The following is a 22,087-nucleotide window of genomic DNA, read 5'->3' on the forward strand; positions in this document are numbered from 1 at the left end:
TAGGTGGAGGCACTGAGGCAGGGCTGCCCAGGCTGGAGGACTCACACATAGGTGGAGGCACTGAGGCAGGGCTGCCCAGGCTGGAGGACTCACACATAGGTGGAGGCACTGAGGCTGGGCTGCCCAGGCTGGAGGACTCACACATAGGTGGAGGCACTGAGGCAGGGCTGCCCAGGCTGGAGGACTCACACATAGCAGGGGCACGGAGGCAGGGCTGCCCAGGCTGGAGGACTCACACATAGCAGGGGCACTGAGGCAGGGCTGCCCAGGCTGGAGGACTCACACATAGCAGGGGCACTGAGGCAGGGCTGCCCAGGCTGGAGGACTCACACATAGCAGGGGCACGGAGGCAGGGCTGCCCAGGCTGGAGACATGCATAGCAGCAGAGGCGCTGAGGCAGGGATGCCCAGGCTGGAGGACACACACATAGGTGGAGGCACTGAGGCAGGGCTGCCCAGGCTGGAGGACTCACACATAGGTGGAGGCACTGAGGCAGGGCTGCCCAGGCTGGAGGACTCACACATAGCAGGGGCACTGAGGCAGGGCTGCCCAGGCTGGAGGACTCACACATAGGTGGAGGCACGGAGGCAGGGCTGCCCAGGCTGGAGGACTCACACATAGGTGTTGTGGCGTTGTGGTACCATGGACAGACAGAAGACACGTGCAGCTGTGGATTATGGCTTTAAGCAACTAGTCGACTATTCAACTTGTTAAAGGAGAATTCCATACTAAAAGGCTTTCTTACCTTTCTTTGTAGTTGTTACGTCCCCACCAAAGAGGTCCAGGTGTTATTTTGTGCAAAAGCTCCTTATTGGCTATTTCCCCTACCATAAGCCCTAAATGAATTGCATTGAATGGGAATTGAATGGGGCTATGGGGTGTTGTGCTAATTCGCTTATTTCCATCGCTCAAAATTATTCTTTTTTTGTATCCTCTTCATAATGTAAATAATATCCCAAGCGGCACACTTTACTACTTATGTCGATGGAAATAAGCGAATTAGCACAACACCCCATAGCCCCATTCAATTCCCATTCAATGCAATGGGACGTAACAACTACAAAGAAAGGTAAGAAAGCCTTCTAGCATGGGATTCTCCTTTTAAGAAAAATAAATCCCGTTTTTGTAGGCCTCAAGATCAGATAGATTATAGTTATAGTCACCAATGTAAACTTCGGCCAAGAATGTAACTTTCGGTGCATCCCTACTTTTTACCCTTCACTCATATTCCATACACTGAAAATCATGCATATTTGAGTTATTCCAGTTTCAGACATACATAAATGTATATAATGAAGGAATGAGAAAGTAAAATATTTGGTTTCTTTGTTTGTTCATTTGGTATCTGGACATGTTCAATGAATACAATTATTATTAAGGCTTGAAAGACATACATTAAAATGTTTGACACACACACACACACACACACACACACACACACACACACACACACACACACACACACACACACACACACACACACACACACACACACACACACACACACACAGCAGCTACGCCTTCATACAACTTCAAACCATGTAGTAACCAAGTGGACTTCTACCCCTTGTACCTGGACGGGAACCCCTTTTGGTGTTTTAAGCATCATGTCATACTTTAGCGATTGAAAAATAGCAGATCTACAAGCTCATAGATGTGCTATTTCTTGATTTTTTTTTAAAAAATGTGCAAATCTTTGAATATATTCTTTCAGAGCAAACTTTTTTTTCACTCAAATCTTTGCTTCTGGGGGGGGGGGGGGGGGGGGGGGGGGGGGTCCCTGGAACAACATATTTTCAGATGGGGGTCCGCGGCCAAATACAGATCATTCTGGAGGTGGACATGAATTAGTTTCAGAACCACTGATACAGAAACATAGGGTTTTTCAGAAAACTGTCATGATTTAGAAGACATTTGTAGAATCTTGTAAGATATTATATAATAATTATATTCAGATATTCAAACATTATTAAAAAAACAAAACAAAAAAAAAACAGGTTGGGATTAGCTATTTGTCATACAAAACAAACATATACAGTGGCTAAAAACTGAAAGGCAACAGTGTTGGAGCAGTGAAAACATGTATGCGTTGCTTGTTGCATACTGTAAATCATGGGTTCCCAAAGTGGGGTCCGGGGACCCCTGGAGGTACTTGAGGGAGTTCCAGGGGGTACCTAGCTCAATTAGAGATAGTTAGGAACCAAATGGACCCTTATGGGTCTCAGAGTTAAATTAACAGTGGTTTTACAATATAAATTGGGGTACCAGAGATAGAAATGCCATTAAATCGGGGGTCCGTAGCATAATGCGTGTCCATGAAATTAATATGTTTGGGAATCACTGCTAGAGCCGTACAGATCCTCCCTTATCGGGGTCACTCTCCTACTCTGGACTGAATTATCCTAACATAAAAAAGACAAGAGTTTAGGGTAAAAGTTTTAAAGGTAAGGTTTTTTTTTTTCTTCACTTATACAGATATGGTAGACCGGGGGCTCCCAAAGTCGGGGGTTGTGACCCCACATGGGGTGGCGGGACATCGACAGTGGGATCACAACATTTTATGCAATGTCATTTTTTTTTTACTAAATTCAATGTATGGGATTAAATCAGGTAGAAACAATCTTGGAAAAAAAGAGAAAAAAAACGTTGCAGAACCAATGCAAAAAACCTTGCATTGGCTGTACTTCATATTGGTGGTAAGGTGATACTGTTTGTTTTCAAAGCAGTGAGCATAGCTTTATGCATTATTACAATTGAGAGAATTACGCCTGTGCTTTGTATAGCCGTGATTCGTCACCGACTTGACTTGACCTCAGGTTTCTCACCGATCGCAGTTTCCATTTCCGTGATGCGATGGACCGATCGCAGAGCACCCGCCCCACACAAACCTGCCCAGCACGGAACACACGGCCAGTGGGCCGAAGATACAAATCGCTGTGCGCCTTCGTTCAAAATGTACGCTTTGTGCTTTGTGTCTCACACTCAGATCGCACTGCCACATTGACGCCTGGCGTTGAGACGCGAGCAGAGCGCGCTTCTAGTTCGTTGACATTTTCACCATTGTTTTAGCCCAGTGGCGTGCACCACAGATACACTAGGGGGTGCTGGAGCACCACCTGCCCTTGCCCTCTGGAGAGCAATGTGACCTTTTTTTTGTTTTGTACAATGTACAGTATGTGACCATGGTGACATTGATTAATTCTTGATAAAAAGCTTCTAATATATTATTTATGCACCAAAATCTATAAATCTCACACTATTAAGACAACCAGCCGGTTCCACGCGCTGCACAAGGTGCTCTTTTTTCACTTGAGCACCTGCCCCTCTAAATGCCACTGTTTTAGTACATTGAATTTAGAGCTCCCCAGAAGCGTCGGTAGGTGGAGATCTCTGATCGACTGACAAAACGGAGGCTTCGACTGGAACTCAAGAGGCGACCAGCGAGTGTTTGTTGACAGAGAAAAGCGAGACGTTGCACGAAATCAAAAGCTCAACCATTAGCCAGTGATTTAACGGAGAAAAAATAAAAGTAGAACAAATCTGATTTGACCGATTATCATATCATTCAATCAAGACATAATAAATTGAGTCCCTGTTGGACAACGGAAACACAAGTCTCTCATAAAATGTCCCTGCAACAGTCTTCAGGTAGTCAGTCAGTGGGTAAAGCAGCCTACTTTTAATAGTCTCTAAGGTACACAGTCCCCCCCCCCATGGCCTGTGTACCCTTTCTAGAGCCTCCTCCCCGTTTTGTGACCATCTGTTGCTAAAAGCAAAAGGACTGCAAACAAAATCACGCCACATAGAGCCAAGTTCCTCAAGTGATCTACGCTGGGCGGTGGTGGTGCTCGTACACTGAGCTGAGAGGGGAATGGAGAGGTTTGGCCTCGTTGAGGCCTATTCAATCATACTCCACTTTTAGGTGATAGGGTGACCACCGAAAACTTACAACATGACGTCACTGAGCCGCCACGGTGATAAGCGGACTCACCGGCACCGCTCACCCTCAACACATCTCTCTTGCTTTTTGGACTAAACCACCGAAAAGGTGAGTATAGCTTTTTATCACCTAAAAGCCGGAGTATGAATAGGCCTTTAGCTGGCACTCTGGCCGTCTACGGGCGCTGCTGTACTGTCAGACGTGGTGGAGTCAGGCTCAGGTGTCGGAGGCGCGGCGGCGGGGGCAATGTCACTGGCGGGAGTTGTCGAGGTGGAGTCGCCGGCGGTCGGCGGGGCGGCAGCGCTGGCGTCGTCGGGCTGGTCTCCAGGGGCGCCGCTCCCCCCCACGTCCTCGTCGTCCTTGGGGTACAGCTCGGGATACCTCTGCATGCACTCCTGCATGTCGCGGAAGTGTCCGAGGCACTCGGAGCCCTTTACCTCCTCCTGGCTGTAGTGGAAGCAGGAGAAAGCCTCCTTGAACTGGGTCCCACAGGGCCCGCTGGCCATGCCGCCTAGACACGGGCAGTTCCAGTTGATGTCTCCGTTTGGGAGGATGAGGCCTGGAGAGAACACACACAAACCAAGCTCAGACATTAAAATAGGGTACATTGTGCATCCCAAAACGCAGTTTATAGTTAAGGGACGCAATAAAACAACGACCTCTGCATCCACGGGATGCACTACTGTACTGTTTTTTATTCTAGTTTATTTTGCTAGCTTTAGTTATAATAACCATTTCTTCTTCTGTTTTCTACATGAATATAACCACATTATAACCATATAAAATGAAATGGGAGTTAAATGCTGCAATTTGTAAAAATGACAAAATATGACTCCTAACGTCGTTGAAGTGGGACTCATAAAATGTCCCCGGTCAACCAAGTTGTGGAAGTATGTAGGGTTTAAGAGTCAAGTATAGCACAGTTCTGAAGTATGTAGGGTCTAAGCGAGTGGTGAAATGTTAGAACACTAACCCTGCTCCTCATAAGGATGTTAGAACACTAACCCTCTGCTCCCCATAAGGATGTTAGAACACTAACCCTGCTCCTCATAAGGATGTTAGAACACTAACCCTGCTCCTCATAAGGATGTTAGAACACATAAGGATGTTAGAACACTAACCCTGCTCCTCATAAGGATGTTAGAACACATAAGGATGTTAGAACACTAACCCTGCTCCTCATAAGGATGTTAGAACACATAAGGATGTTAGAACATTAACCCTGCTCCTCATAAGGATGTTAGAACACTAACCCTGCTCCTCATAAGGATGTTAGAACACATAAGGATGTTAGAACACTAACCCTGCTCCTCATAAGGATGTTAGAACACATAAGGATGTTAGAACACTAACCCTGCTCCTCATAAGGATGTTAGAACACATAAGGATGTTAGAACACTAACCCTGCTCCTCATAAGGATGTTAGAACACTAACCCTGCTCCTCATAAGGATGTTAGAACACATAAGGATGTTAGAACACTAACCCTGCTCCTCATAAGGATGTTAGAACACTAACCCTGCTCCTCATAAGGATGTTAGAACACTAACCCTCTGCTCCCCATAAGGATGTTAGAACACTAACCCTGCTCCTCATAAGGATGTTAGAACACTAACCCTGCTCCTCATAAGGATGTTAGAACACATAAGGATGTTAGAACACATAAGGATGTTAGAACACTAACCCTGCTCCTCTTAAGGATGTTAGAACACATAAGGATGTTAGAACACTAACCCTGCTCCTCATAAGGATGTTAGAACACATAAGGATGTTAGAACACATAAGGATGTTAGAACACTAACCCTGCTCCTCTTAAGGATGTTAGAACACATAAGGATGTTAGAACACTAACCCTGCTCCTCATAAGGATGTTAGAACACATAAGGATGTTAGAACACATAAGGATGTTAGAACACTAACCCTGCTCCTCTTAAGGATGTTAGAACACATAAGGATGTTAGAACACTAACCCTGCTCCTCATAAGGATGTTAGAACACATAAGGATGTTAGAACACTAACCCTGCTCCTCATAAGGATGTTAGAACACATAAGGATGTTAGAACACTAACCCTGCTCCTCTTAAGGATGTTAGAACACATAAGGATGTTAGAACACTAACCCTGCTCCTCTTAAGGATGTTAGAACACATAAGGATGTTAGAACACTAACCCTGCTCCTCTTAAGGATGTTAGAACACATAAGGATGTTAGAACACTAACCCTGCTCCTCATAAGGATGTTAGAACACATAAGGATGTTAGAACACTAACCCTGCTCCTCATAAGGATGTTAGAACACATAAGGATGTTAGAACACTAACCCTGCTCCTCATAAGGATGTTAGAACACATAAGGATGTTAGAACACTAACCCTGCTCCTCTTAAGGATGTTAGAACACATAAGGATGTTAGAACACTAACCCTGCTCCTCATAAGGATGTTAGAACACTAACCCTGCTCCTCATAAGGATGTTAGAACACATAAGGATGTTAGAACACTAACCCTGCTCCTCATAAGGATGTTAGAACACATAAGGATGTTAGAACACTAACCCTGCTCCTCATAAGGATGTTAGAACACATAAGGATGTTAGAACACTAACCCTGCTCCTCATAAGGATGTTAGAACACTAACCCTGCTCCTCATAAGGATGTTAGAACACTAACCCTGCTCCTCATAAGGATGTTAGAACACTAACCCTGCTCCTCATAAGGATGTTAGAACACTAACCCTGCTCCTCATAAGGATGTTAGAACACTAACCCTGCTCCTCATAAGGATCATTGGGATCTTCGGCGATCAACTCAGCGTTGCTGGGCGTCTCGTGGTCTTCCTTCGTTACAAAGATGATGCGATCTTTACCTTGTTGGAATAAAAGCATATAAGAATGCCAATGAATACAGTGTAGACAAGCAAGTGTAGCCCAATACTGGTGGTACGATATCAGCCTCGGATCAAGGCTGCTATCATAGATTTATTTTAGCGATTGACATTTGCATAGAATCGATTAAGAGAATATCCTATTCTATGATAGTCGACTATATCCAAGACTAGTGCACTATACCAATAATTGACCTAAGGAGAGCCCATGGCCACTGATGCACATAGTTTACCCTTTTTTAAGTTTAAAATGAAGCCCAGGAATAAGTCTCACATCACATAATATTCCCAATGGCTTGGTGTCACTGTCTCCAAGTGCAACGCAAGCGGTTTGATGAACTAACTTGGCTTGACCTGGTTTTGACATTTTGGCAGCTCTCCATTAAAAAAAGCACTCTTATAGCTATTCAACTATACACAGGACTGCGTGGCGTGCTACATGTTTAATAATTGTATAATAACATATTTAAAAAATAAATTAAAATCACACAGCAAACAATAAGGTAAATAAAACATTAACATGTATGACTGTAACATTGTTGTTTGCTTTAGGCTAGCCTGTCTGTCTGTCTGTCTGTCTGTCTGTCTGTCTGTCAGCTCACATGAGTCCACCACAGTACAGTAGGTTCAATGTGGTTCAAGTAGCATATTAGCTTAGCATGCTAGCTTCCTCAATGACATTGCTGGAGAATTAGACATGAATAGAGCAGATATAAACAGCCTTACCTTCCTGCTTGCAGTACGACATGGCCGCCGGTGTGTCAGCTCTGTCCAGCCTCCTCCTGTTATAGTAGGACGTGGGAAGGATTTTAATTAAATCACTCCAAAGTTGAGCTTTTCATTCCATATTTAACCAGCCGGCTTCTTCAGTTCTGTTCTGACAACTTACCTGTGATGTCATCATCCACGTCAAGGAGGCGCGTAGTGATGACGTCAGTTAAACTAAAAAGTGATTAAAAACAAGGCTAGAACTAGACGTTTTCTTGTTTTCTGTTAGTAATCCCCCTTAAGCATGTTGTATTGTTGTAGGCTATTGATAACTTTGTTGTTTGTGTTTGTTTGTCTTGTCTTGTCTTGTCTTGTCTTGTCTTGTCTTGTCTTGTTTTGTATTGTATTGTATTGTATAGTGTATTGTATTGTATTGTAATGTATTGTGTGTCTATGTACTGACTGTTATAAAGATTTCTTAATAATATTAAAAAACAAGGCTATAAGTTTAAGTCCAGTTTAAGCCCTATTTATCCGCATCCTTCGTAGTTCGTACTATATATATTTTGTTAATAGTTGCTCTAAAATAATATTCGAGGTGGAACAGAGGGCGGATAAAATAACATGGGCACATTTAAACTTAATAAATAAAATAACTTCTCAAGGGCTCTGTGAATTAATTTTCGCCTTTTCTTCAATTTAATGCACGTGCCTCAGAGCCGGGTGCGTTCGGAAATGCGCACCGGGAGCGCACTCGCCTGTTAGTTTGCATTGCACAGTGCACTCAATGCGCCCCTATCACAACTGTAGTCTGCTTGTCATACGCTGTCAGATCACCGTACAGTGACCTCTGGTGGTTGGTCCTATGGTAGCAGTCCATAGCTTAGATACTTTCCACCTGCCTATGGGGGCATCACCATCAAGCTGCACCACCCGAGTGCCCACATTATTGTTTTAAAACACAATTCACTCCCAATTATATTAGTTCATGTTTTGGTAAACACATCAACAGAAAATGTAAAAGCCAAACCATATGACTTTGACTGAAAAAATACAATCACACCCATGTGAAGTGATCGAGGGGCGCTCTTATCATCGTACATCATTATGAATCATCTCATATTGGCCAATCAGAATGCCTGTTGCCACAAATTGACGTCATATTTGGCAGACATTTGACCTAATTTCCTCCTTTCATCGTCGATGGCAAAATATGAGACGTGTGGGGAAAAGATGACATAAGTAGTGATGCACCGAATATTCGGCCGCAGAAAATATTCGGCAGAAAATATTCGGCAGAAAATGGCTAAGAAATGCATTTTCGGCCTGTTCGGTTTCGGCCCCAATAGGCAGAAAATATATCACCGAATAGTGTATGCAATTAATGCATTCAAAAGAGCTGAATAAATGTTTTATGGACCCATAACGGCCACGCTACACCAGGCTTTTCGCACAAAAAACACGCGCGTTTACCCCCGCACGTGCGTTTCATTTAGGTCCAGTCCTATTTTAAAAAACGCACGCGCGGGCCGCGCGTTTAGGGTAAACGTGCAAGAAAAGCCTGGTGTAGCGTGGCCATAATAGAGATTATTATTTAAGTCCAAGTATTGCCATAACCTTTTATTTTGCCATATTTTACCATTGCCAATGGTAGGAAAAAAGATATATAATAATATGGAATCATATTCGGCCAACTGTTTCCTATATTCGGTTTCGGCCAAGAATTTCCCTTTCGGTGCATCCATTCCCTACGTTTTCCCTTCATTCTCAATGACATTTTGTGGGGACAAAAGCCGTATATACTGTAGGAGGCCCTCAAAAAAGTTAAAAGACAACTTCACGATCAAATAAAGACACAACCTCCAACTGTATTGGAAAAAAAAACTTTTTTTTTTAATAACACAATTATGTCTGATACATAAAAGTAAAAACCAAAAAATGAACCCCCCCCTTTTAAACATCCTACCAAAACCCATCGTCGTCCATCCAACTAACCATGTCTCGGCGGTTTTGTGCAACGATTCAGTCTGGGAATAAAAAGGAGCGATAATAATAAACAACAACACAGACAAACACTTCCCTTCAAGGACATCCCCAGCAGAGACAAGAGGACAAACTCTGTGTCCCTGATAGAATAAGACCAGCGTGAACATATTGACAGTCCTATGGTTTTAAACGTTATAACTGTGGTTTTCAACCCTTTTTCGTATCAAGGAACCGCCGTGGAACCACCTGGAACCTGTTCAAGGACCAACTGGTGGTCCCTGGACCACCTGGACCCTGCTCAAGGACCAACTGGTGGTCCCTGGACCACCTGGACCCTGCATAAGGACCAACTGGTGGTCCCCGGACCACCTGGAACCTGCTCAAGGACCAACTAGTGGTCCTCAGGACTACCGGTTGAAAACCACTGCTTTAAAAACATCAAAAAAATAAAAAGGTAAATGGAAAACAGTCAAGAGCTTGTCAGAGCTGTTTATCAGGAATACCAAGTATAATGTATACTTTTCATGTCCTAATATAATATGTGGGTGGCCGAAACACCTCCAGCACCGCATCCAAATGACCTGAAATGAACGTGACATGATGGCTTTCTTTACTTCGAACTCTTAAAAGAAAAAAAGGTCCCAAGACAAGAAGAGTGCGTTGTGTTGTGAATAATAAGAATAAGAATAAGAAGCACCGTCTTGCTCTCTTTAGTGTTCCTTGAACATGCTGAGGTGACCCAACGAACGCCCGAGGAGAATCAATGATTAGGACCTCGTCGGCATTCTTCAGCAGACTGACAGCCGGGTTGAAGAGGCAGATATGGGGCAACGACTACTGAAAATAGAACAGGAAAAAAAAACTAATGCTATATGCTGGACCCTGGGACAAATTGTCAGACTGTCTTCACCTGTAAGACCTTTTTTTTCCGCCTATACTCATACCCCAAAAAGGGTACTTCTGGACAGACCAATGTGGCTAGAATAGAAGGACACATACATCCCAGATACAAAACGTATATGTGACTTGTGTGCATATATTACAGAATAATAATGCGAAAACGAAACAGAACGAAATGTTGTAGTAGGATGGATGGTCTGCGTCTGGTGTGTGTGTGTTGGAGAGAAAAAAAACAAAAACGGGATAGCTTCTAGAACAGCAGCGCCCCCATGCTGCCGACTTCACTCTGCTCCTTGACGAAGATCTCAAAGTACTGGTAGATGATGGTCACGGCCAGGAGGATACCCGTACCGGAGCCGATGGCGCCCAGGAAGTCGGCCATGACAGACAGCCCTCCTATGCAGAGCCCCCCGAAGGCAGCCGCTGTGGGGATGTACCTGGAAGAAAAAGAAGTAGAAGAAGAACAACAACAACGTTTTTAGAACATATGTATATCGTCGCAAAACTCCGGCAACTTTAACCCATTTAGACCCGAGGACGATTCTAGAAAATGTCTTCTAAATCGTGACAAGTTTACAGAAAAACTATATGTTTCTATGTCAGTGGTTCTCAAACATTTTCATGTGAAGGACCCCCGCCCCCCCCCATCTGAAAATATGTTGTTCCAGGGACTTCCCCAGAAGCAAAGATTTGAGTTGAAAACGTTCAATAATATATATTCAAAGATTTATGGCGCATTTTACGATTTTTCAAAAATAGCAGCTATTTTTCAATAGCTAAAGTATAACACAATGCTTTAAAACACCAAAAGGGGTTCCCGCCCCAAAATGGGTTAACACCGCATGACCGAAAGAGGCCACATTAATAACCAAAGTTGCTTTGTTACCTGTTGAGCTCATGCACCATAGAAGTCTCTCGATGTCCCCTCATGACCATTTGTTGTTCCTTCAGCTGTTTGGCCACCTACACACACACAGAGAAAGAGACATGTTCGTTCACAATGTTCCTTTTTAATCATTTTTATCCCACGATTTTGTAACCCATTTTTCACCCCTGTGTCAATTATCTAATGTGATCCTGGGCTCTACACACCCTCCGCCAACCTAGTCCCCATATATGGGGGACATGGGGAGAGCAACGGACATGAACTCATGCTTCCTTCATGCCCAAGTCGCTCCTTTACACCTGACAGGGGGGAGTTTCCCTGGTTGGACGTAGCGCGTGGAAGGAACACGTTATTCCAACCAGTTCCTTTCCCCTCCATCAGGCTGGCCAGGCTACACAAGTGAGTTTAACTTTGTTCAATGCAATCAGACTTTTCTGTTTAGATGTACGGGGCTGTCAAGGCCAGACAGTAGGTTTTTGCCACTCAGTAGGCGTTCCCGCATAACTTCCGGCTATGATGATGATGTCATGCACATACCCTCTATAGAGCGTCGCAGTCCCTTTCAAGATGACGAGAGACCCGGAAAAGAATTCCCCGTTCAGTTTCCTCGTAGACGTTTCAAAAAGTATTTATTTAAAGACGTTTACGCTGCGGACAAGGCCAACTGGAGTTGTTGAGACAAATCATGACAACAAACACAATGTTTTGGGCCAATCAAATAATTTGACAATAAGTGCTGTAACCTGCCTTTTTCCTTCTTCTTTCTAATGATTTGATTGGTCTGAAACATTGTGTTTATTGTCATGATTTGTCACAACTCGAGTTGGCTTTGTCCAAAAACAAATACTTTTTGAAAAGTCTATGAGGAAAATGAACGGGGAATTATTTTCTGGGTCTCTCGTCGTCATGAAAGGGGGCTGGACTGCGAAGCTCTATGGACCACATGCAGACCGCGGCCATCTTACCATAGAAGTTAATGGCAAGGTGCTAACAAGGTGCAACTTCCCTTAGACAGCCCATTCATCCAAACAGAAAAGTCCCATCTGATTGTATTAAACAACGTGAAACTCAACATCATTGTAGCTGTACGGAAAGCTTGAATTATTCTCTTTCTATCCTCAAAGTGTTTGTTTCATAAAAATCCACTGTAGACATGTTATGAGCTACTTTGTGTCCTTGCAGGTGATTCTTGTTCTAAGTGTTGCAGTTTGGAAGTGCTCGTTAGATCACTCAACAGCCCTGCGTACCACCTGTTTTGAATTTGCACATAATGCAGGAGGCAGCAGGACGTTGCTTTACTGAAAACGAGCGCTTCCAAACTCTGATGGAAACATGGTCGTGGTCTGCAAATGGGCAATACTGTAGGTAGTCTCTTGTAAACACACACACCCACCCACAACGAGCACACATTTATTGGACTGACTTACATCTTTGGCAGAGGATCCCGAGACCTCGATCCATGTCTTTGAGAAGAAGGCACAGGAGCCGAGCATGAAGACGATGTAGATGCAGGCGTGAACGGGGTCGTCCAGAACCGACCCGAACGACTCCGGGGGAGAAAGGTAGTAGCAGAGACCCGCCACTGGGTAGGCTCGGGCCGGACCGCCACTAGTCGCGTCCTGAACACAACAAAGACATGCATGTACCCATTAGATCCTCCTGAACACAACAAAGACATGCATGTACCCATTAGATCAGGGATGTCAAACTCAAATACACAGTGGGCCAAAATAAAGAAATCGGTCGAGGTCGAGGGCCGGACTGTGTTTCAACACACGGGCACCGCGGTCATGAGGACGTCCCAGGCAAACAGCAAAAAAGTAAATGCATTTAAAACTGAAAATGCATTATTATTAAGCTCAGTTTCCTGTTCTATGATCCTCACCAAGCACTGCTTTCATAGTATGTGATATGTGCCAATGCACTCGCAGTGCATTGTGGGACTTGTAGTATTATGCTGGTCCGTGCAATATACCAGAGGGCCAGTTCTAATACTAATTAAATATCATCCGGCACTCTGTGCCACGCTACAAGATTGTAGATCTGCTATTTTTCAAAAGTCGTGAAACTGTGTTGCAAATCTTTGAATATATATTCTTTCAGAGCGAACGTTTTTAAACTCAAATCTTTGCTTCTGGGGGGGAGGTCCCTGGAACAACATATTTTCAGATGGGGGTCGGTGGCCAATTACATATATTTTTGAGGGTCCTTGACATGAAAATGTTTGAGAACGACTGACATAGAAACATAGGTATTTCAGAAAACTGTCAGAATTTAGAAGGCATTTGTTAGAATCGTCCTCAGGTCTAAATGGGTGAAAGAAAATAGAAATGTGTTGTAACTTGTGGGCGACACCAGCCGCTGTGAGGCTTTGGCTCCAGAGCAGTGCGGTCAGGTGGTGTGCTGTACTGTACTGTACTGTACTGTACTGTACTGTACTGTACTGTACTGTACTGTACTGTACTGTACTGTACTGTACTGTACTGTACTGTTACTGTACTTACAGACCAGGTTCCCAGGAGGTTGACTAGGAAGTTGCCGCTGAAGCGCGTGGAGAGCATCTGCGAGATGACGTAGAGGTTGGACACCAGGGCGGACTGCAGGATGATGGGGATGTTGGAGGTGTAGAACAGCTTGATGGGGTACGTGTTGTACTGGCCACGGTAGCGCGCTGACTTGATGGGCAGGTCCACTCTGAAGCCCTAGGGACGGAGGAAACATGGACGCGCAGACTTTTAGGATTTGTCTCATCAAAAAGTACAAACGCGTCAAGCATGCCAGCAAACGTCTGCTCACAACTTAAACAAAATAAAAAGAACACTCGTGTGTGAAGTGAGGGGCACCCAGTGGCTCAGGGGTAGTACCTGGAAGTATATGACCACACCGAAGACGAAGACGGTGGCGATGAGGTTCATGAGGTTGGGCAGGTTCTGCCTGTAGAAGGCCTCTCTCAGAGCCCGCACCTTGTCCGTGCGCGTGGCGATGAGATGGAAGAGGGCGATGATGGCTCCCTCAAACTCAGTACCTGGAACACACAGAGGCTCACAACGTTAATCGACGCCAACCCAAATCAGACGTCTCCTCCTCTCCATTGCTCACTTAAAACACGTCCGAGATGCACTAAAATAGCCGATCTACAACCTCAACGCATTGTAATGAGCTTGTAGATCATCTAACCGTTTTGTGACACCATTGTACGTCAGTATAAAATATGGCTTTAACTAAGGGAATTATTCAGAATAAAGGCGCTAGAGGTGCCAAGCAGATGGGCAGATTTTACTCTGAAAAGCCCCGCCTTCCATTTCCCCACAAATCCGGGAGGTATAATCTTCCATTAGTACATCGCGCTGTCAAGTCTGATCTCTCTTTCGAAGCGTTAATATTCCAATTATAACGAGATGCTTGGTTAAGTCAGAAGTTAGGACAGAACATCAGCGTTCTGATCAAAACCATGGAGAGCATCTTATCAGAGATAATAGCAAGTTGTCGGCCCGTAAACAAGTAAGTGAACGGCTGCGCGCATGCATGTCCAGCAGCTAGCAACGGCCACTGTCCAAAAATGTATTTCAGCGATCCCGTTTTATATCATTAAAAAGGGACCTAAAGATGTGTATACACGTCCGAGGCACCCAACGGTTTTAATTAAGAGGACGCGTATATACACACACACACACACACACACACGTCATTAGCATCATAAGTGTTAAGTGGATAACTTCTTGTAGCCTGGGGCCATACAAACCTCTGCCGGTGTTGACAGTGGTCGGGCTGAAGGCCTTCCACACGATGGTCTCGCAGATGTTGGTTGCAATGAACAGGGAGATCCCAGAACCCAGACCGTATCCCTTCTGGAGCAGCTCGTCCAACAAGAGCACGATCAGACCGGCCACAAACAGCTGGCGGGAAGAAACAGGTAGGCGTTTAAAACACATTCTGGGCGGGAACCCCTTTAGGTGTTTTAAGCAGTACGTTATGCTTTAGCTGTTGAAAAATAGCAGACCTACAAGCTCATAGCGTGCCACTGAGTGGCGCGCTACGAGCTTGTAGGTCTGCTATTTTTGGAAAATCGTGAGAAGGTGCCTCAAATCTTTTAATATGAAGGTTTTTAACTCAAATCTTTGCTAACTCAAAACATATTTTCAGATGGGGGTCAGTGGCCAATTGCATATAACTTTTGGGGTCCTTGACATGAAATATTGAGCACCAATGATACACAAACATACTGTAAGGTTTTTCAGAAAACTGTCAGGATTTAGAAGGAGGCCTAAATGGGTTAAGCGTTGAGCTAGGGCATTAAGCAACTAGTCGACTAGTAAATCCACTAGTCGACCTTGTTGGTATTAGTTTATTTTTAGTTTATTTTTTCCCCGATTTTTTAGGCCTCAAGATCAGGTAGATTATAGTTATAGTCACCAATGTACAGTTTTTAAATGTACAAATATATTTTCTTTTACATAATAGGTAGTTAAACAACTAGTCGACTAGTAAACTAGGCAACTAGTCCACTAGTACAAATTACTAGAAGTGAATGCCCTACGTTGAGCTAATAGGAGACACAAGGGAGATGTCTTTCATTTTGCCGCAGATCAATAAGGCAGTAGAGGGACTCATTTATTAACCTGAATGATGATGATCAAGCAAATTCCAGCACCCATTTCCGAGGGATCTCCATACATGCCCGTCATAACGTACACGATGGCCTGTCCAATGGTGATGATCATTCCAAACACTAAAAAAGGAGGACAAGAAAGAAGTGATGGGTTTTTTTAACTTTCGGTTGGTATCCCTGCAGAGGAAACGGCTGACAAACATTATGCTCCTGCAAAAACGAAACAGCACAGGAGGCTCTGTGACGTCAAAGTAAAACAGGAGATCTTCAAAGATTCAAAAGGATGCGGTGGTGGTGGTGAGTGCTAAAGGTAGGCCCGCCTAGGGTGGCAACACTAGCGTTGACTCCCATTGCAACAATGGAATGCGGAAGTGCTCATTCTATCTCAATGGGATAGTTCCAATGTTTGGAACTATAGCACCATAGCACCCCGCTTTGCGGCGAGATCAAAGCGTGTCGCCACTCTCTTACTAGAATACTCTGGTTCAAACTTAGCCTAGGTATAGCTAAGCCTAGTTATATATATATATATATATATATATATATATATATATATATATATATATATATGGCTTTTAGGTCAAGACTTATGCATTACTAAAAGCCATTTAAGCAATAATTAGGCTAAGTCTGAACTCAGGGCGAGGTAGTGCAACCCCCTACTGATCAATTATTTGAAATAATCACAATTACTTTGCATAATCATTTACATTCATCGAAGTAAATGACTCTGTTGAAAATGCAGCTCACAAGGCGTTGCATCTGCTACTTTGAAAACTATTAAAATCATTCATCACAATGAACGAATAATCATCAACTTAAATGGTGACAGGCCTGGCTAACGGCTAGCGGTGAGAGTTTGAAGACGGGTCACCTACGTTTCTGTGCTCCGTTGAAAAGGGCTCTGTCTTTGGGGGTGTCTCCGACCTCAATGATCTTTGCTCCAGCCAGCAGCTGCATGATGAGGCCCGAGGTCACGATGGGTGAGATACCCAGCTCCATCAGAGTACCTGGACATGAACACACACACAGTGGGTTAGACTGATATAACACTCAGCTCCATCAGAGTACCTGGACATGAACACACACACAGTGGGTTGGACTGATATAACACTCAGCTCCATCAGAGTACCTGGACATGAACACACACACACAGTGGGTTAGACTGAGACACCACCCAGCTCCATCACAGTACCTGGACATGAACACACAGTGGGTTAGACTGATATAACACTCAGCTCCATCAGAGGACCTGGACATGAACACACACACACACAGTGGGTTAGACTGAGACACCACCCAGCTCCATCACAGTACCTGGACATGAACACACAGTGGGTTAGACTGAGACACCACCCAGCTCCATCAGAGTACCTGGACATGAACACACACACAGTGGGTTAGACTGATATAACACTCAGCTCCATCAGAGTACCTGGACATGAACACACACACACAGTGGGTTAGACTGAGACACCACCCAGCTCCATCAGAGTACCTGGACATGAACACACACACACAGTGGGTTAGACTGAGACAACACTCAGCTCCATCAGAGGACCTGGACATGAACACACACACAGTGGGTTAGACTGAGATACGACCACGCTCCATCAGACAGAGTACCTGGAACCAACACTGAACACCCAGAATCAGAAGACTTTAGTTTATTGCCATGATGACACGGTTTTTGGTTTGGTGGGACAGCAGAGTGCAGTTACAACATTAGGACAAGACAGTGCAAACAAAACAACAATGCAATGAATAATGAATACATATAAAGTGCAGAGGGTTCAAGTGTTCAGGTCAGTTCAGAGGACAAGTCAAGTGCATCTCACTCGCCTGTTTAGACTAGCATTTCTAAGCCGACTTGTTTTTGAACTTGCTACATTTAGTGTCAATGCCCGTGTCCACTACAGCAATAGGAGCTGAAGGCCTGGTCTAGTGTTGTTATCACACCTGATAGGAGACGAAGTGTGATAAGAGTGAGTAGTCTTTGTTTTCCCGTTACTGGAGCTGTGATTGGGACTCAGACAGGCAGACAATTCTCTGAGAGATACAGTGGGCTTTCAACCTTTTTCGTTTTCGCCATCAGGGCCCACTTGAAAATGTCGACATTTTATGCACTTATTTTAATGGATCGTGTTCCGGACTTGGATCAATGGAACCGACGTAGAGAAAAAGATAAGTCCAGCGAACCAGTCGAAGGGCTCGTCAGTGCTCGACAGGGAGAACTTGCACCAGAGAAAATAAATATACCGGTACCCGGTACCTGCAATAAATACCCTCGCAGAGTCACGGCCCGGGTTGAGAAGAACCAGTGCATTGGCTTATTAATGGGTGAACACACAGTTGACGCACACAACAGGATCTGGCGTCTCGCTCACCTCTGTTGGAGGCCAGAATAACACATAGTTGACGTACACAACAGGATCTGGCGTCTCACTCACCTCTGTTGGAGGCCAGGATGACTCTCATCCAGTAGAAAGGATCTGCAGAGTCTGATGACATGATGCCAAACAGCGGGATCTGAAAGACCAGACAATAATAGGACAAAACATTAGATCTGAAAGACCAGACAATAGGACAAAAAATGAGATCTGAAAGACCAGACAATAATAGGACAAAAATGAGATCTGAAAGACCAGACAATAGGACAAAATGAGATCTGAAAGACCAGACAATAATAGGACAACAAATTTGATCTGAAAGACCAGACGATAGGACAAAAAAATGAGATCTGAAAGACCAGACAATAAGACAAAAAATGAGATCTGAAAGACCAGACAATAGGAAAAAAAATGTAACAAAACACCCTTTTCCAGGAACAAAGAGCTGTTACTTTCGGTTTCCAATGTCTTGTATACAATACAAATATTGTACATCGTTTATTTTTGTTATATATATATATATTTTTTTTTAAATTGGCACTGCATGAATCATTGTGCTTGCACGATTCTTGCTCAAATGTGAATCTCAATTTTCCTTCACAAGAATTGAGATCACGAGTCTCACACGATTCTCATTTTTTCCCTGAAAATATGTATTAAAAAAAAACATAAGCAAAAACATAAGAGTAACTAAAATTTTGACAGCCAACCAGTGCTGCACCATTCTTCACAAAATGAAATTAGCTTAGGTATCTGAATCTCGATCCTTTTTCGATTAAAACTTATTTTGGACGGAAACCCCTTTGTGTTTTAAACATTGTTATAATTTAGCCATTGAAAAATAGCAGACCTACAAGCTCATAGCGCGCCACTCGGTGGCGCGCTATGAGCTTGTAGGTCTGCTATTTTTGAAAAATCGTAAAAATGCGGCACAAATCTTTGAATATATGTTCTTTCAGAGCGAACGTTTTTTTTTATTTTGACGCCAGGCCTAAATGGGTTAATTGTGCAGCGCTATGAGTTTGTGCAACAACAATCATGGGTTTATTGGGTTATTGTGTCTGTTTTTTTAGTGTAAACTAACCTGGCAGCATACGAGGAAGATGAACAACGTTATGGCGGTCCATAGTACTTTTTCTCTGAACTGAATCTGTAGAAGAAAAAAAAAAAAAAAAGAGGGAAATGTTTTTAATTTCACAGACAATCTTAACTTGGGACACCACAATAATTTACTACTACTACTATTATTCAAATGGACTCAAACGTACCTTTCTTTCTGGTTTCTGAATCTCTGGCAGGACAGCACAGAACGGCTTGATGACTTCTAAAAATTTAACTGGATAAAAACAAAAGCAACTCGTTTAATAAAACAAACAAAAACAATCACTTGACTTAATTAAGTATTAATTCAACACTAAAGTACTACAACACTAGTAAACTTTGTGTTTTAAGCATAATGTTATAATTTAGCTATTGAAAAATAGCAGATCTACAAGCTCATAGCGCTGCACCGAGTGCCACGCTACGAGCTTGTAGATCTGCTATTTTTGAAAAATCGTGAAAATGTATTATGTGGCGCAAATCTTTGAATATATATTCTTTCAGAGCAAACGTTTTTAACTCAAAATCTTTGCTTCTGGGGGTCCCTGGAACTAAATATTTTCAGATGGGGTCTTTTGATGGGGGTCAAAAGGGGTCCTTGACATGAAAAAGCTTGAGCACCACTGACATAGAAACCTAGGTATTTTCAGAAAACCGTTAGGATTTAAGAAGACAACCATCTCTGAAACATCATCTCCACACCACCACCAGCCCTGAAAACATTTTTTTGCTTCGGCTGCTGCAACGTCATCACAAACTAGTAGCCGCAAACGAAACATGCCGTGACAGATTATAGCCGTCAGGCATGAAGTAATTAAGCTCGACAAGACTTGTCGTTTTATATGATCACGTATGCACATTGCACACATATCGGTAACCTCAGTGCATGTGTAACGGAGCTATTTACATATTCTATCCAGAGACATCAATCATGATCGCATTGATTCGATTGAAGTATTTATTAACAGTTTGCAGAATTACAGTACATTTCAAGCACAACTCAATACAAAAAAACTGTGATTGGACGACCCAATAAAGCACTACAGCTTGTTTACAAGAGGGTCCACATTGTTCAATTCATCATAAATGGAAAAACGGGTGTATAACGGATTGTTCTTGCATGTCACCACCGCAGAACGGGAAGGAAAAGCAGCTTCATCAATCACTGAAACTGACTCTGACAGTCAGTCAGTCAGTCAGAATGTGGTCGAGAAAATCACGTTAACAAACTAAAGCCTTCAGATTTCTTACTTCCTCCACGGTCCATATAACCAAAACAAACTGCCGATGAAATGTGGTTAACAGCATAGTATTAGTATTATGTTATATTATATTATGTTCACGGTGGTAGGTACGTCACCTAGCATTATGATGCTAAAGAGAAGAGCAGGTTTAGGTTTAGACTAGAGTAGCAACTGCTAGACTATAAAATGTAGATGTTTTTGGGGAAAACAACGACTTAAACGTAATAACCTAACGAATGACTTTGGTAGTTTATAGTTACAGAGATATAAACACGACCAGCTAAAATATGAATGTGACTGTTAGTTATAGCTACAGTATAGCGTTTTAATAGTGGCTAAAACAGCCTTCCTTCAACCACAGCTAACCTTGAGTAGCTAGCTAGGAAATGCTAACAAGAGCTTTAGATAGAAAGTCCATGCTTTTAGCTACTTTTAACCACCTCAACAGGCATTTGGATCGCATTTAACGGACGCTAAAGCATTACTTACTGCCCATGGTGGCGGTGTGGTGCGGGGGGTCCTCTTTGCGGTGTTACCGGTGCCACTTCTCGGGGGGTTCAGCTCGGTTCGTGTGGCACCATCCAGCCCGTCCGCACTGAAAAGAGAGAGGGATCACCGACTGACTGTAAAGACACGTCACCAATGGAACGGCTACTGGCTACTACTACACGTCAGTTCTACAACACCTCGAGCTGCTGCAGACTACACCTCCCGGCATGCATTATAACTGTAAGTACACACACACAGCCGGGTAGATAAGAAGACAGTACACTATGAATAAATGAGAGAAACAACAAACAAAAGGCTGATAAATAGTAGCCTACTGTTACAATAGGTGATTAATTCCTGTTCTGTTCTTTGGCTATATAGAAGTGTCTATTTGTACGTCTCTAAATGTCTTGATAAATTTAACAAGGTGGACCCTCTTGTAAACAAGTGTAATGGGTCGTCACAGTTAACAGTCTTTGTATTGAGTTGTGCTTGAAATGTACTGTTTTGATTGATTGATTGAAAAATGTATTAACAGTTTGCAGAATTACAGTACATTTCAAGCACAAACTGTAATTATGCAAACTGTTAATAAATATTTCAATCAATCAATCAATCAATCAAACAAAAATATATAACAGTACACTATAAAATGAATATAGAACAAGCCTACGGTTAAACAATAGATAAAACATGAGTAGCCTGTAAAACGTTGTAAATGTTAACTATAGTAAAATGCTGAATGCTGAACTGACTGCTAGGATAGAGAAAACAGCTAAAACAGTACACAACTAGAAAAAGTGCCCAGGTTGTGGCCTCCTGGTGGCGCTATAATAGGTTGTGGCCTCCTGGTGGCGCTATAATAGGCCAATGTGAAAAGGGTGTAAGGGTGGCAGCGGTGGCCGAACGGTTTGTGGAGCGGTCTTGATACCGGAAGGTCGCCAGTTCAAATCCCC

At 43.3% G+C, this 22,087-nt stretch overlaps 2 protein-coding genes across 2 annotated transcripts; both read right to left on the bottom strand.

Annotated features, from left to right (window-relative positions):
* Window positions 1-2,430: 2,430 nt before the first annotated feature.
* Window positions 2,431-7,711, bottom strand: chchd4a (coiled-coil-helix-coiled-coil-helix domain containing 4a). Its single transcript, XM_079508217.1, has 3 exons — window positions 7,545-7,711; window positions 6,702-6,800; window positions 2,431-4,499 (listed from the first exon to the last, which is right to left on the bottom strand). Exons 1-3 carry the CDS (start codon window positions 7,564-7,566, stop codon window positions 4,096-4,098), a joined length of 525 nt encoding a protein of 174 aa, XP_079364343.1. The 5' UTR covers window positions 7,567-7,711; the 3' UTR covers window positions 2,431-4,095.
* A 1,682-nt stretch (window positions 7,712-9,393) lies between these two features.
* Window positions 9,394-21,347, bottom strand: LOC306928178 (protein transport protein Sec61 subunit alpha). The gene is made up of 12 exons (XM_079508106.1): window positions 21,132-21,347; window positions 19,566-19,633; window positions 19,382-19,447; window positions 18,358-18,436; window positions 16,786-16,917; window positions 15,918-16,027; window positions 15,041-15,194; window positions 14,163-14,323; window positions 13,803-14,000; window positions 12,726-12,917; window positions 11,299-11,375; window positions 9,394-10,849 (listed from the first exon to the last, which is right to left on the bottom strand). Exons 1-12 carry the CDS (start codon window positions 21,136-21,138, stop codon window positions 10,663-10,665), a joined length of 1,431 nt encoding a protein of 476 aa, XP_079364232.1. The 5' UTR covers window positions 21,139-21,347; the 3' UTR covers window positions 9,394-10,662.
* Window positions 21,348-22,087: the final 740 nt, after the last annotated feature.

The sequence above is a fragment of the Electrona antarctica genome, assembly GCF_951216825.1.
Source record: "Electrona antarctica genome assembly, chromosome: 8".
NCBI classification, from domain to species: Eukaryota; Metazoa; Chordata; class Actinopteri; order Myctophiformes; family Myctophidae; genus Electrona; species Electrona antarctica.

Bases quoted from the DNA above. Each gene is read 5' to 3' on its own strand.
- chchd4a (XM_079508217.1), bottom strand. From the start codon at position 7,566: ATGTCGTACTGCAAGCAGGAAG. The intron at 6,801-7,544 runs GTAAGGCTGTTT...TATTCCAACAAG, and splicing joins GTCGTACTGCAAGCAGGAAG to GTAAAGATCGCATCATCTTT. The intron at 4,500-6,701 runs GTTAGTGTTCTA...TGTTCTCTCCAG, and splicing joins TGATCCTTATGAGGAGCAGG to GCCTCATCCTCCCAAACGGA.
- LOC306928178 (XM_079508106.1), bottom strand. The intron at 16,918-18,357 runs GTGAGTGAGACG...GTTCATGTCCAG, and splicing joins CATCCTGGCCTCCAACAGAG to GTACTCTGATGGAGCTGGGT. The intron at 14,001-14,162 runs GTACTACCCCTG...CTCCGTCCCTAG, and splicing joins GTGTGGTCATATACTTCCAG to GGCTTCAGAGTGGACCTGCC.